This window comes from Perognathus longimembris, chromosome 19 (genome assembly GCF_023159225.1).
Source record: "Perognathus longimembris pacificus isolate PPM17 chromosome 19, ASM2315922v1, whole genome shotgun sequence".
NCBI lineage: Eukaryota > Metazoa > Chordata > Mammalia > Rodentia > Heteromyidae > Perognathus > Perognathus longimembris.
In genome coordinates this window covers 20,836,408-20,853,664 of record NC_063179.1, presented here as the reverse complement: position 1 = coordinate 20,853,664, position 17,257 = coordinate 20,836,408, and the positions used below count along the sequence as shown (strand labels likewise).

The window sequence follows — 17,257 nt, the reverse complement described above, 5'->3', positions numbered from 1 at the left end:
TATATCTATTTCTACAAATATGAGAACTATGCTTTTGGGATGACTTACGATATGGAATAGAAATGAGTAGGAATATACCCAGCAAACTAATTTAATTTTTATGAAAAAGTTTCTCTACAGAAGGTTTCTCTACATGGATGATGATTAATTATACTCATGCACTGATAGGCTGAACTGAAACTACTTTGTACAACTATTTAAAGATTTTTAAAAAAGAACTGCAGCAAGGACAGTAAAGATCGATCCTCAATTTACTGATATATTCAATCTAACATGAAAAACAACAGAGAAGGTTTCTATTAACATATCTCTTTAAAAATCAGTATTAACTTCTATGGGGCATAATTAGTACCAAAATTTTCTACAAATGGAAATCATCAGCACATAGTTTCAAAGTGCTATACTAAAAAACACATTCAACCACGTAATTACAAATTGCAACTTCTATAATAAATGTTCTCCAAAAACCTCTTAAAGATATCATTGATACTAACGTCTTCAATATTTGAACTATTTTAGGAAGGTGTTTTATAAAACTGCTCAAACTTCTACTATAGTATTATTTTAGATTACTGAATATTATAATCTTCTTGATTTTTGACTTCAGGAATTCATAAACCACACCATAAATTCACTATCAAAAACAGGACTTTCTGCCAAATAGAAACAGAGAATTCTAAACACAATCCAACTAGACTAGTTCAGCAAAAACTAGACATCAGGCAAATGTATTGTAGTGATCCACAGTTAGCAGGGTTACTATTACAGTAGGGAACTGAGTGAAAATACTGCTAATAAAAACTAGTATCAGCTCATCAAATGAGCAAAACAAATTAATCATTGTTGTCTCAGAGCTGCCAGATGCATTCCCAATTAAGGTTACTTTCAGTAATAATTTTCTCCTTTAATGAATGACCACAACAAATGGTAAAGGATGTTTCTTGGAAGTTTAAGTAATGGAGAAATATTAAATTAATTGAAGAAAGTAGGAAGTAGAAGGAAAAATGTTTTTCTAAGATATTTAACTCTTTCCCTCCACAAGGAATAAATGAGATAATGTAATAAAGAGAACAGAACTGACACTGAGCCCATGTAACAACTATAGATCAAATTAACAGTAAAGGTAATTAAACACAAATGAGTATAAGTAGGTTTCCTTTGAATGTTAACAAAAATTAGGTAGCTGACAGGTAAAGAAAGTTAATACAAAGTTTGGGAAAAGGAACTTGAAAATTAAAAGATTAGTACATTTCAAATTTTAACCTGTACACAAGTATTTTTCGATTATGGTAGCAGCACTGTCCCCACTCATTTAATGTACACTGATTATGTATGAGGCATTGTGCTAGGTAGTAGGTACTAGACATATCACTATAGTAATTAAATGTAACAGTACTACTTTACATTTAACATGCTCATATAAACAGAAAATAAGTAATCTATTAGGAGCTATAAATGTAAACTTCTTCCATTCAGCCTAAAGGATATTCAAAGAATTTCAAATTATCCTAAAGACTATTTAACATGTGAACTGCAGATAAAATAAGGACAAAAATTTTTTTATGATTTTTCCAAAAAGGAGAACCTTCTACTAAGTACCAACCACAAAAGTATCCAGCAATATTTAAGACTAATTCCTTTGCTTACAAAAACCTTAGCTGCAAAGAAAAATCCAAGTAATGTGTACTACAGAGTCACCAATCCACAAGTGTCTTTTAAATACAAGAATAAGAAAAATTCACACATAACTGTGACTGCTAAGTTAGTAACAGATATTTCAAATAAAGCCAAAATGAGAACAAAGAAAATAATAGATATGGATCCTAAGATTCAAGCCAAAAGACATCTAACATAGCATCCTGAAATGAACATTAAGGACTAAGATAATAGTCTAATGAAAAGCTCTGCGTTTAATTGCAGATAATACATGTGTATGCATACACAAACATGCACATGTACATAATACACCACTCTAACAGGAACATGACTCATCTTCCTATATGACCACTATCATGCCTAACACTTAAATTAAAAATGTACTTATGAGGAACACATAGGAACACGAAATAGACATTTACAGACAATGGAATTATGTGTGGAAATTCATGGGAAATAATATAACCATTACTAATTTGAAGTTATATTTGTTTCTCAATGTTGGTTAGCAGTTGTAAAAGACTGTTAAAACAGAGCTTAGAAAGCAAAGCTAATGAGCTGACAGTGGTAAAGGAGAAAAAGATGATCCAGATCAAGGAAACAAGACGGTACCACTTTCCATCTTTCAACTTAACTCATCTAAAATTGTTGAATACAACCTTTATAAATGTAAGCTACCCCTGCACTTTTAGTGAAAATTATGAGAGGAAATCTTCAAAAGAGTCTAGGTCTTAGTGCTAGTACCCACATTCCATAACCTCTTTTATATTAACAAGCAATTATGAAAAGTCATTGAAATAACATAAACTACTAATTTTGTAGATCTGATTGCTATAATTTAAAAATTTGCTAGAAGAGTAAAAGTATTAGTGATTCAGAAGGCAATCATATTTTTTTTAATTTTTGAAAAACAAAACAAAATAAAGTGAAAAGTGAATGCTTGATAAATACCTTGTTAAAAAAAAAAAGCAGCACCTAAATGTCACTGCAGAGAGCTTTTTGGGTAGAAGGCTAAAATAGTATGTAACCAAAATAATAATCATACCTTCCGTGTGGCCTAGTATATTGCAGAACTATAAAATTCAGCTTTCTGTGATGATGTAAATGTTGTCTGTGTGAACAATACAGTACTCAATGGCCACATGTGGCTACTGAAGAGAAAGTTTTTGATATTCACTCAATTTATATGAATTTCAGTTTAAATAGCCTAAAGAGGTGACTCTCAATACCACAGTGGAGAGTGTAATTCTAGATTTTCATTATTTATTTATAAGTAAACAAAAATCTAAGTTATTTCACAGAATGAAAACAAAATCAAAGAATCAGAGTTCTAGTGCCTTCAAAGTTAAATCTCAATTTGTTTATATTACATGATTAGATTGCACGAGCTAAGGAGGCCTGTCACATAGCATCATTAAAAGAAAACCCAACAAGCTCGGTGTGGTAGTAAGTGTATATGTAAGCCCAGCTACTCCACAGGTAAAGAGAAGAATTGCAATTTGAGGCCATCCATTCCTTTCTCCCTCCGCCCCCCCCCCCAAAAAAAAAAGTTTAGTGAAATCTCCACATTAACAAGCTAGATGTACACTTTGATCCAATCTACTCCAGAGGCTTATAGACAAAGAATTACAGTCAACACCAGCTTAGGCCAAAACCTGAGACTGTTTTAAAAAACAACAACAACAACAACAAACCTGCTAGGGATGAAGGTAAGTGGTACAGCACTTGACTAGTAAGCATCACATTCTGAATTCAAACCCCAGTGCTCCAAATCAACAGAAATTCAATTATATTTTAAGCATAATTATACAAAGAAACACGATATTATACTTCTTCCCAAAGTGCCACCTAGGATTCTCTCACATGAAATATTACTATGCAAGTATCCAGAGTATTCAACTGTGTAAAAAAAAAAAATACCACTCACACCTCCACAAATTTATAATTTAACCCATTACTAGGTGAATGAATACCATTCAGCATTACCTTTACATAAAAAAGAACATACTATTTTTAAAACACAAAATATATCTAATCAACTACTCCTTAGAAAATAATCTTTCTTAACTATACAAATTCAATCCATTCACCAGTAATTAAATAAGTCTGTGAGAAAATAGTGTTACACTTAGTATTCTTGAAAGCACTGTAACACTTGTTTTTAAAAATCACATGGCTCTACTAAGATGCTAAAAATGAATATCCAGTTTACAATCTAATTATAAATCAGAATGTCTCTACAGTCAAGGTATCATTTTAGAGTTAAATACATCTAATCCAAAACATCATTTGTTTGATTAACAAACAAGGTTTAGAAATATTTGAAGTAACTAACCAGTAAAACCTTGCAACCAAATGGAAGTAAAATTCATGACTATGAGTAGGTCAACTATGAGTAAGAGAAAAAAGTTCACTGGTTATTTTTTATCTACATTCCTGGAAACAATTACTTTATAGAAATGCTCTATTTTTTGTGTAGCAGCTTTTAAATTTTTGTAGGCTTCCACTGTTTCATATTTAGAAACCTTAAATCTTAAAGATGATTAGCATATAAATGACATGAGACGTATTCTTACCTTTATTTGACTTTGATGGCTTATTCTTGATAGATTTAAGAGAACTTCTTGATTTATCCTCTCTATCTTTAATAAGTTTCTGAACATCATCCAAAGATAGTTTCTGCAGAACAACTACAGGCTTAGCTCCTTTATTTAGATCTTCAACTAATCCCATTTTTTCTACTTTGTCTTTCTGTTCGCCTTTTATGTCCATTTTCTTTGTCTCCTGAGTAATATTGCCATCTTTATCTCTCTTGATTTTTGGAATGACAAAATTTTTCAATGCACCAGACCTGCCCCCCAACAAGTAACTTGGGAATTCTGCCTTATTGTCAAGGTGTGCTTTATTACTGTCTATCTTACTCCTGTTACCCTCTGTCCTTTTGTCATCTTTACTATTTGGTGATTTAAAACCAGGTTTATCCAGTCTTGACTTGTTAGAATCTCCTTGTTTAACACGAGGACTGTCAGGTCTTAATTTTTGTTCCCCAGAAGATAGTCTCTCCCTTGAGTCCCCTGATTCATGCCTATGTTTTCTTTCTAGTTTATCAGTTTTTGAACCATCAGATTTAATGCTATGTTCATTTCTACTAGAAGATCTCAATGTTTCTGGTCTTCGAACTCTAGATTGATCCCCTCGATGTCGCTCTGACTCACCCCTGTCATCTGATTTTTGTTTATTATCATGGTCACGTCTTAGTGACTCAGAAATAGATCGCCCATCAGGTCTCTGTTTTAAGGCTTCAGCTCTTTCTGATTTTAACCGAGGTGAATCAGATTTAGTATCTTGCTTATGTTTAGAAATTTCAGGTTTTTTCTCTGTTGATGGCTTTCCAGAATCCCTCCTATTTTCATGTCTGTGTTTTGGTGTTTCAGGCCGGCCTTCATTTTTTTGCTTTGGAGTTTCAGGCCGTCCCTCCCCTTTTTGCTTTGGAGTTTCAGGCCGTCCATCCCCCTTCTGTTTTGGGGTCTCAGGCCGCCCATCACTTTTTTGTTTTGGAGTTTCAGGCCGGCATTCCCCCCTTTGCTTTGGGGTTTCAGGTCTTGATTTTGTTGTTTCTGACCTGGCACTGTTTTGTTTGTTGTCATTTGGTTTTGTGTCAGATAGTCTATTTTCATTCTGTTTGGGCTCAACTATGGTGCTCTCATTTTGTTTGGATTCGGTAGTTCTGTTCTCATTCTGCTTAACTTCTTCCGTTTGGGTCTCCATTTTAATTTCTAACTTACTTTCACTTGATTTTGTTTCCACCAGTCGGTTTTCATTTGGTTTGGATTCTGACAGCCTACTTTCATTTTGTTTCACTTCACTCTTTGAAAGCTCAGGATCAGATTTTTTTTTAGGTGTCTCAGGATGATTTTCCGGTGTAGACTTAAGATTTCCAATAATATCTTCCTGAAGAACAGAAATGGGCGCATCATTACACTGTTTGATTTCTTCAGGCTTTTTTATGGAGTCTGAATCCTGAGTTATAGAAGCCTGAGAGTCCACTCTTCCTGCCTGATGAAGATCAATGCTAACCATTAATGCTGGCCTTGACCCATTTCCCGTAGAACCCGTCTCCTGAGAAGCTGGTCTATTACCTCCTGTAGCACCCCCAGCCTCCTGTGGGTAAGAATCTTGTTTTCTTTTTTTCAAAGGCTTATCTGAAATTTAAAGATAAATATTCATTATCAGTAATAGACATATATTCTCATCTTATTAAAATCCATATGGACTGACTTATTAACACCATCATTCTTTTTTAAATGTTAGTGAATGAAAATGTAAATATGCATATACAAGTAAGCATGAATGATATAATATTTAAAAAATTAAGGTTTGAGGAAATTTTCATGCTTGCTGAAATTAATAACTTGCAAATGTTAATATCATACTTTTTGAGAGGATGTAAGTGTAAGGACAAAAAAATGAATAGAATTTAAAAGTACCAAATATAAATGTCTGTTTATGTTCGTATTTATTAAGGATAAACTAGATTCTTCCAGTTATAAATCATAAATTCTCAGTTAAAATCGCTTTAACTGTTAACCAAAAACAATTAAAAGCCTTAAGTCTGCCAACATACCAATAGGAACAACAACATTTTATTCCAGGTAAGTATGTAAATGAATGAAACCTGAGAGAAGATATGAGTTATGTTGCTGAAATAGGGAAATGAGAATTAATCTGTCATCAATCTTTGACCCAGAACTCAAATTTCTTAAGAGCGGTTAACAGTACATGTGGAATTTAAAAGCTAATACAGAATGATAGAATTTAGAATAAGGAAGCAAAATATACCCCAGGTATTTATCAGAAACATGTAAGAACATTTTAGAACTTTCCTTCTTAAGCAACTTCTACTGGCAAAAATACTTCAAAAACTCTTCAACATAACCTTTTAGTAGTTTATATGTTGGGTCCAGAAAGAAATAATTATAATATTCTGAAAAGGACAAATACACACAAAAGCAAAAATATGCCACTGTGGAAATACCACGCTATTTTTAAGTTAAATATGATTCTACGTCTGAATGCAAAGATCTATAGGTCATTCTTTATAGAGTGAATCTCTAGTTCTTAATAGTTTCATTATATCATCTTTTGTTTTTCTACTTGTTCAACTGCTTTTAAAAGTCTTTTCTAGACATTTGAACAAGAGAAGATTCTCTTATAATTCACTAATGTGATATATCATTTCAGGAAGAAGGCTATACACACAAACTGAGAAGTGAAAAACAGTCCCTGATTGTTGGGGAACAAAGTTAAAAAAAACCCCAAAACATTTTAATGACAATGTTTCTTTTTACACCAAAGTCTTACTGTATGAAGTAGCAGCTCATTTCAATTTAAACTCTAATCAAATGTAACTAAAATTTACTTTGGGGCTGATAATGTGGCTCCCTGGTAGAGGAGAGTACGATCTGCCAAATGTACTCAGGATACATGCTAGTTATTTTATTTTATTTTTTATAAAACTAACACAGCCTGCTTCTTCTGTTTCCCAAATGTCAAATCTATTGTGACACACGATCTATTCACAAAATGACGACGACTAGTAAAACTTATGTTTTCATTTGATTGTCTCTAAAGTTACAAATAAGATGGGAAGAGTTTAATAATGCTTTCTGTATCAACATCTAAGAAAAAAAGCATCCAGAACTAAATTTATAGTACTTTAAAAAACCTCTGTCACAGAAAGTATTTTATTTTGCCAGAGGACACAGCAAATAGTTATTAGATCATAAACAAGACACTTACACCTTATCCCTTAAATCTTTTACAAAGGCCTAGAAATTAATGTACTGTAAATTTAAGATTTCAATATTTTCATATAAGGGGGAGCACACAAATGGTGGGACAAAGAGTGAACTAATGTAGCAGTGTTACTCACTAGACATTATGTTGAAAACGAATTACATATAATTTGTAGGAAACAGGTTGTGAGGGGGGAAAAGCTGGGAGAAAATAAAGGAAGAAGTGACACTGTTCAAAAAGAAATGTCGTCATCATCTGATTTATGTACCTGTAACCCCTCTGTACGTCATCTTTACAATTAAAGAAACGGAAAGGAGAAAAAAGATTTCTATATTTTCAATCCAATATGCTTTGAAAAATCACTACAGTGAACACTAAGAAGTACAGTAAATTCGTTTCAGAAAACTGTAGAGCTTGTCATAAATATCTAGCTCTTTTTTGAATGTGTAGAATGTTTTTTAAGGGAAAATATTAAAATATCTTAACAGACTATTTTTTTTCTTTTATTTTTACAGTACTGTGGGTCTTGCATACAAAGCAGATACTCTTACTGCTGAGCACCTTCAGATCTTTTTTGTAAAAAAAGAACAACTAAAACCTGTTTTTGTGTGAGATAGGGTTTCAATTCTTATTTGCATGTGCATTTGAGTAGGATCTTCTTGCTTAGGTTAGGTTTTCCATGGAAGGCAAGTATTACTGAAGACAGGAACTTATGAACGTTTCTGCTCAGGCTGGTCTCAAACCAAGATCTTCCAAGTAGGTAGGATTATAGGCAAGAGACACTGACATCTAGACAGAAGGCTGATTTTGATAAGGGTTACAAAATACTTTAGAGTTCATAGGTTGCTCTTTCATATTCTTTTTTTCCCCCCTATTGTGCTAGTATTGTGGCTTGAACTCAGGGCCAGAGTATTGTCCCTTAGCTTTTTTGCTCAGGCTGGTATTCTATCATTTGAACCATAGGACTATGGACTTTTCTACCTAGGCTGTCTTGCAACTATGATTCAAATTCCAGCCTCCTGAGTAGCTAGGGTTGTAGACATGAGCCACAGGCACCTAGTTCACTGTCTCCATTCTAATTTATCTTTTGCCATTAAATTGAAATTTGGGGAAGCTATGGTAACTTCAGAGAAATTGTGCTCAATTTAACTATCTTAACCTACAGAGTCAATGAATATTTATAATAAAATCTCAATTTCCCACTATATATAAAATACTGCTAGATATGAGGTTTTAATTTTTCAACTGTTGCAAAGTATTTTACTTCTGTAAAACTGGAAGAAAAATTCATCATTGTTGAATGGTTTCTTGGATATAGGAAGAACACTTATTTTCTGATTTACTTGGTCTGATTTAGTGCCACTATGAATTTATTCCTATAAAGGGCTGCTCAATCTGTACTGGTCACTTCTTTTTAACTTTTGTTATGTCTCGACTACATGGTAACTTGAAACTAATGTTGGAAAACAATTTCTAAGATGAATAAATTTAACATTTGGGACACTGCTTACCTAAAGCCCTCTTCACCAATAGGAACCTTAAGATTAGCTATGAGAACTCATATACTCCTAAAGAAAGTATATACAAAAATGTATCACAACTTCAAAACATATTATACTTGTCATCCAGATGCATACATTTTAAAATAAAGATCCTTATAGAAAATGTGAACTCAATTATGTTAATAAGAAAGTTCATCAACTTCTAAGTCATAAGTAAAAAACAGTGTAAACAGAAAGCACAATAGTTGTACGAACAGTAGCCAATTAAGATGACATAAAATTCCAAATACTCTAAAATTTGATGCTCAAAAGTTTTGGATTTCAAGATATTTCGGATTTTTTTCATTTTTGCTTTTGCTCATCATATATATTTCTTCTTCTAAAGATTACAGTGCAAGAGAATTATAATAATATGAAAGTATTAGTGAAGTTAGGCCATTCTTTTTACTTGCTAACATGGAAAGTGGACCTTGGGAAAAGATAAAATAGGCAAAGATGAACAAAAGAACTTCTTTGACAAAAAGAAAGCAGGAATTTTCAGTACATGAAGAAGACACTGATGTCTATAGATTATCCCAGAAACAAAGATGAAAGTCTTTTAAAATTAATTTATGCAGTTACAGATGTTAAAAGTATAAGCAAAAAAGATGGAGAAAAAGGGTCCTTTTGGAATACTTAACATTAAGAATCAACTTTATCAGTGTGCGTCTGTGTGCATGCATGTGTCCATCCAAACAGGGGAGACTAAAGGGACATAAATATCTAATAGTCAGAAAAGTATTTCCTATTTGTGGAATAAGGTTCTACCCACACTAAAAAACAAAAATCCAAGAAAGCAACAACAATTTAAGATTATTCCTTTTCTTTAATTCCACAATTATCAACTATGTTTGCTGAACTTTCTAGTCTTATTTATAAGACATAGTTTTTGGTTTCTAGTTGACGGTAATATTTCTCTCATAACAAATGAATATATTGACAAACAACTGCAGAAACTACATTAATTCTCAGTAAACCCACATTGACCAGATAAATTTAGATAATCTGGTTGTGTTTGCTCCTTATTATCTATAATTCAACAATAGCCAAAAAAGTTCTTAGAATATATTAAAAGCCAATTTTAGAATTAATTTCATCTCCCAGACGCTGACTACAAAATCATTACTTTAGAAGGATTTTACTTTTATTTATGACCTCACAACCCTGAAACAACAAATATACCTTCAAGAAAACTTCCTACATTAAAAAATACTATCCCATCACACACAATACAGAATACAAAACAACAATATTGAATACAAAACAAAACAAATCAAAGGTGTTAAATTCCAAGTTTTAAAAGAAATCAATTGAAAAACTTAGAGATGTCAACTTCAATAGGAAAATAATCTTTTTTTTCCCCCTCTCATTTTTTTGTGCCAATGCTGGATTTTGAACTCAGGGCCTCAAGCTCTCGGCCAGTATTTTTGCTCCTGGCTGGTGCTCTGCCACTTGAGACACACTTCTGACTTTTTGCTGGTTAATAGGAGATAAATATCTCATGGGTCACTTTTCCAGTCTCTACCTTAATCTTTATAGCAACAAACGATTTTGTATCTTCACCAGAACTCTAAGCCAACTTTGTTCTTTGAGCTTTTAAGTAACTTTTGTTATAGCCATACCATCATAGATCATAGAAAGAAATGTTTACATTTGAGAGTAAAATATATAACTTTTTGCAAGAATAGTGTATGTTGTATTTGATTTTGTATTTCTCCCTTAAACAGTAATATAAAATAAGTTCATAAATATGTAATATTAAACCTATTAACTAATTTCATTAAAAAAATAAAAAGTTGATTTCAACAAATGTAATACAATAAAAACTCAAGAAAACTACCATGTCATTTCTTCTTTTTATTCTTATCACCAACTACTAAAAGTTTTCTGAAAAAGTTATACTTCTATTCAAGAAAACAATTTTCTATAATACAGATCAAGAAAATTCAGTTCTTGAGGCAACTAAAATTTTTGGTCACGTAATCAAAATTCTGTATATTTCTTATAAAACTGACAGTATTCGATATTTTGGATAGGTTAATACTATAAAAAGCAGCTTTGTATGCTTTTGCAAGAGGTTAAAGGAGATAATACACTTTAGACCCTATACAATTATTTATTTCTTAAATCCTGTATTACAGACCCCCCCCCAAAAAAAGATTCAGCAACACTTTATTTCAATCTTCTTTTTTTTTTTTTTTTGTCTTTTCCTTTTTGGTACTGGGGATCGAACCCAGGACGTTGCATTTGCTAGGCAAGCGCTTTGCCACTGAGCTACATCCCAGCCCTTTACTTCAATCTTAACACTGAAGGTTTATGTCAAAATTTAAAAGAACAACAAACAATCCCTTGTCAGTAAAATAAAGATTTTTTTTTCAGGAATGTCTTTACTGTGTCTACTTGTAATTTTCATGCGTTACAAACATTATAGTTACTTTCTAAATACTTTTTCAATAATTAAAATATGAATCTTCAGCCTATGAGCATAATTAATTGGTGATGATCCTGTCACATAATGAGTAAGATTATATATAAAAATGAGCTCTATTCAACATAAAGGAGTTATATTCTTTAAGTACCAACAAATATAGAAACGATATGACACCCCATTAATATTTTAACCATAAAATAAATTATGAAGCATACTTAGTCTGGATAATGAAATGTATATATTTGTAAAGATAACAAATTCACAAGTTATTTTCAATAACTAGTCATCAGTCTCTAGATGGTCAGGAGATTTTGTACACATTAAATACTAAATGGCAAAGAATTTATGAAGGAATTACTGCTATTCGATTATCAAGCAGCAAGTAAGTATATAAACTCACAGTATGGGTATGCCTTCAGAATCTACCCCAATATATAACAGTAAAAGGGAACATTTAATTGTAATTACCATGTAAAGACTTTGATACTTAAAGTTTCCTATTTAATATTATTTTAAGAATCTTACCATAACTTGCTTACTTAACTAAAACATATTAAGATGAAATTATAAACCAAGAAAAATATCTAACTGCCTAATAAGCATACACATAAAGCTCATCTTTAATGTACCTGCTTTAAAGCCATTCCATGGTGGTTAACCTTGTTTGGGCAGGGAAAAAAAGGTGAAGCTTCACAATTATATGAATATCACTTAGAGAAAAATGAAATGTGGAAATGGTAATTTTCATTTCAGTAGAAAATCACTAATAAATAAAATCACATTATGCATAGATGATAGCTATATAATACATAATTTACCAAATCTGACAAAATTGTTTCAGATGAAAAATTAAGTTCAGAATTTAACTTCTGAAATATAACAATGAGAGCAAAAAATACTTGAAGAAAAGAATGAATTACATGGTAAAGTGGTAAAAATGAGACCATCTTACCTTTATCTTGAACTTCTTTCGAAAAGCGCTCCCTTTCAATAGCTGATTCTCTTTCTATTCGCTCAATTTCAGCCAGTGCGTCCAATTCCACTTCATCATATATAGGTCCCTGTTGTGATACCTGTTGCTGATTCTGTACCACACAAGTCTGGGGTTGCTTTGTAGCAACTGAAGTGTTCTGTTGTAAAACAGGCACTTGATTTGCTGGAAGGAATGCTGTTTGTTCTTGCTGCGACAAACACTGAGCAGCATTTAGTGGGCGGTTTATATCCTGTGGAGTAATGGGTGTTTTTGAAGTCTGTCCTGGATACTGCACATTAAAAGGAATATCATTTTCTGAAACATTGCTATTTTCCATACCAGAAAGCATATCCTCTTGCTGGTCCATGTCTGAAGACCTTACACGAGAAAGTCTTAACGTAAGTTTAGTAGAGTCCTTGGATGGAGAACTAATTATATCATACATTGCAGCTTTCTCATTCTGTTCTTTTTCATCCTTGCCCAATTTCATTTTCTTTTGCTTTTTTTGTTTTCTTTCTGGAGAATCAAGCAATATGTCTGGTGGAACATCTCGAGGTGATGAACAAGGCATAGACTGAGATGGTAGAATTAAAGGTGGTCTTGATCCTAGAAAAATAATTCAATAGTTGTTCCAATTTCATTTTTTATGGTATGGTAAAATATTAAATAAGTGACAATATATCTAAATATCTACCTACATATCTGTCTAAATATAAATTAGAGTAAATGATAATGCACTGACACCTTTAAACCTAGCTGGAAAATAATTTCATGAGTAAAACTTTCAGCCTTTGATGAATAATGCATTTGTGAAACTGCTTATTACATTTACATTTTAAAGGTGGGGGGGACGACTGGGATTTGAACTCTGGCCTTTGTGTTTGGCAGATAGGTGGTCTACTAATTAAGCTATGCTACAATCCCTATTTAATTTAGCTATTATTCATACACAGTTTCACTTTTACTCAGGACCAGCCTGTGATCTTCCCACTTCTGCCTCGTGTACAGATGCAGTTACCCTTGTATACCATGATGCCCAATTTGTTTTTACTAAATCTTTGTTCAGTACTCCTTTTTCTGCCTTATAAGAAGCTGGGTTACAAGTGTGAGCTGATGTTCTGAGTACCTACTTCAAGTTTATTTTTAAAAATGTCTTTCATCTTCCCTCAAGTGTCATTGGAAAAGAAATTGGTTATCAAGAAGTATCACCTATCCCTTTGTTACTATCTCTACAAGTCATAAATAATATCTTACCCTAACAAGACCAGAAGACCAATGGGAACAGATCGAAGACCCAGAAATAAAACCAGACACCTATGGTTGTCTGATATTTGACAAAGAAACCAAAGACATACAGTAAGGAAAAAAATAGTGCAGGGAAAACTGGGAAGCCATACGCAGAAAAGTAAAAATGGATCCCTGCTTGTCATCATATACTAAGAGCAATACAAAGTGGATCAAAGACCTAAATGTCAGACCCAAAACTCTGAAACTACTGCAAAAGAAACATTAAAACTTAGAGGTATAGGCAGGAACTTCCTTAATAGAGTTCCAGGGGCACTACAGATAAGGAAGAGATTTGACAAGTTGGGGCTACATTAGAATAAAAAAGTGTCTGCACAGCTAAGGACACAGTCACCAAAATAGAAAGACAGCTAACCAATTTGGAAAAGATCTTTACATCAGACAATATATACAAGGGACTCGACACTAACCACTTTTAAACTAAATATAGCAAATGCTAAATGGGCAAGAGAGCTAAGGAGAGACTTCTCAGAAGAAGAGATAAGAATGGCAAACAAACTCATAAGGAAATGCTCACCATTCCTGGCCATAAAGGAAATGCAAATCAAACCAACTCTTAGATATCATCTCACCCTAGATTGGCCAATATTTTGAATTTGAACAACAAATGCTGGTGGGGATGTGGGGAAAAAGGAACCCTACTTCACTGCTGGTGGGAATGTAAAGTAAGACAACCACGCTGGAAAGCAGTCTGGAGGTCCTCAGAAAACTAAATATACAACGTATGATACTGTAACCTCTCTGTACGTCAGTTTGATAATAAAAATTTGAGAAAAAAAAAAAAGAAAACTAAATATAGACCTTCCCTATGACCACTCTTAGGCATCTACTCTCAGCATTATGAACCAGGATATGATAAGGACACCTACACATCCATGTTCATTACTGCACTATTCACAATAGCCCAGAGAAGGAAACAACCCAGATGCCTTACAATAGATATATGGATCCAAAAAATGTACCTATATACGATGAAATTTTATACAGCCATCAGAAAGAATAAAACGTCATTTGCAGGGAAATGGACATAACTAGAAGAAATCAGGCTAAGCAAGGTAAGCCAAGATCAGAAACAGGTGGCACATGTTCTGTTATGCAGAAGTTAGATCTAAAATGCCCTGGGATATGATAAATTACACAGGATTCTAGATACATACAGTGAGATCAAATAGACAATCACAAAGGTGTAAAACTCAAGTGTTTCTTCATATGTATATAATACACATACTGAAACCAACTCCAAAGATATGGAAACAAGGGCTTTTCTTAATTTGTTTTTCTTTTTGCTGATGATTCTGTATTCTTTACCTTATATATAATATATTATGTGCTTACTGTAGGAAGGAGGGGGGAGGGCACAGAATCTGAGGAGGTGAAAAAGGACAGCAGTAGAATGCACTGAACATTGATGAAAGTGAGCTGTTATACAGCTCATGGGTAGAGATGGAGAAGGAGGGAATGGGAGACATTGAGGGAACAGACAACACTGTATGAAAGGAAATGTACTTATTACCTGATGTATGTGAATGTAACCCTTCTGTATATCACCTCTATAATAACAATAAAGTAAATTGATAAAATAAAATTTTAAAAAGTTGAGTTTTCTTCCCTGATAATTCACATACCTATAGAATTAAAATGACTCATAAAGGCTCAACTTCTAACTTAGAAAAATTATCCAGGTAAAATTAAGTGGAATGTTTTGTGAAAACAAAACAAAACCAATCTTTAGTCTATTATATGAGGGAAGCTAGTCTGTGTCTTTAGAAAGGCATTATTAGAAACTCTCATGGGATTAAAAATAATAGTATCATCTATTTCTGTGTGTATGTATGTGACAATAATAGGACCTGAACTCAGAGCCTCACACTTTTGCTTAACTTCTCTACCACTTGAGCCATACTTCCATTTCTGGATTTTTTGCTGTTTAATTGCAGATAACAGTCTCATGGGATTTTCTGCCTGGGCTGGCTTTAAAACTCGATCTTAAGATCTTAGGTTCTTTTTTTTTTTTTTTTTGGCCAGTCCTGGGGCTTGGACTCAGGGCCTGAGCACTGTCCCTGGCTGGCTTCTTTTTGCTCAAGGCTAGCACTCTGCCACTTGAGCCACAGCGCCCCTTCTGGCCATTTTCTGTATATGTGGTGCTGGGGAATTGAACCCAGGGCCTCATGTATACGAGGCAAGCACTCTTGCCACTAGGCCATATCCTCAGCCCGAGATCTTAGGTTCTTGAGTAGCTAGGATTGCAGGCATCAGTGACTGACTATCACAAATCTTGCAATTAATTAATGACATGCTAACTTTTGAAAGTGAAGTATTTTCTTTCATAAAAGTAATAATTAAAATGATCAGGCAGAACTTTAAATATGTTGTTTTAAATATCTCTAACCTAGACTTAAATTCAAAATCTTTTGTCTACTATAGACAAGACCATATAAGGTATTCTCTGGGAACTCAAAGATAAACAAAATTAATATTCATCTACACGATAGGATAGGATTATATTTATGAGAAAAACAAATCACTAACAGGTTCAGGATACTAGGGAAGACTACTCCAAGAGTACCTATTTCACTCAGATCTGGAAGAACATAATTTTATATAAGCTGTAATGAAGGATGTGAGAGACATAGAAAGGTAACAGGACAGGCTCCACTTGACTGACAGAAATGATTTTATGATAATGTCACACTTTTAAGTCAAGATGACCTTGGATTACCATTCAGAGATGAGAATGGTAGAAGAAACAGTAAAAACAATTTTGAAAATGAATTTGAATTATCATTTATGTATGCAGGAGGGCCTAGAAATAAAAAATAGTAACTTGAAAGACAACAATTTTTCCAAAAGAAATCAATGCTGTTATCGTAATTAAGCTAAATAGCCAGGGGGGGAATGCAACCACAGATTACAAGGTCATCATAATTAAGCTAAATAGCCAAGGGGGGAAAAAAAACCCGAGATCACAGATTACAAGGTTAATAACAAAGGGCTGGGAATAAGGCCTAGTCAAGTGTTCTCCTCGTATACATGAAGCCCTGGGTTCGATTCCTCAGCATCACATATATAGAAAAAGCAGAAGTGGGCACTGTGGCTCAAGTGGCAGAGTGCTAGCCTTGAGCAAAAAGAAGCCAGGGACAGTGCTCAGGCCCTGACTTCAAGCCCCAGGACTGGCAAAAAAAAAAAAAAAAAAAGTTAATTACAGAGCCAGGCTCCAGTGAGTAGCATCGATAGCCCTAACTACTCAAGAGACAGCTCCAAAGGACTGCAGTTGGGAACCAGTCTCAGCTTAAAAGCCCTTAAGATTCCATCTCCAAAATAATCAGCAATATCTGAGCTGGATGCATGGCTCAATTGGTAAATAACCAGATGAGCACGCAAGCAAGCAGACCGAGCATGAGGTCCTGAGTTCAAACCCATGGAAAAAGTTTAATAGAAACCCTGAGAAATAGTAAGTAGAGAAGTTTTTTGTTTTTTTCCAAAATGTCAATTAAAAAGAACAACAAGAAAATAGGTGACCAAAATATTAAATAATATTTGTTTTAGATCTGAGCC

The 17,257-nt window shown here is 33.4% G+C and overlaps 1 protein-coding gene across 2 annotated transcripts in view; it reads right to left on the bottom strand.

Moving 5' to 3' along the window:
• Positions 1 to 17,257, bottom strand: part of Nipbl (NIPBL cohesin loading factor) — a 164,758-nt gene that overhangs the window by 67,989 nt on the left and 79,512 nt on the right. For both annotated transcript variants that reach the window (XM_048368339.1, XM_048368340.1), the window contains exons 9-10: positions 12,377 to 13,003; positions 4,233 to 5,858 (exon numbers count right to left, since the gene is read on the bottom strand). In XM_048368339.1, coding sequence (XP_048224296.1) covers positions 4,233 to 5,858; positions 12,377 to 13,003 — 2,253 coding nt within the window. The remainder of the gene's footprint in view (positions 1 to 4,232; positions 5,859 to 12,376; positions 13,004 to 17,257) is intronic.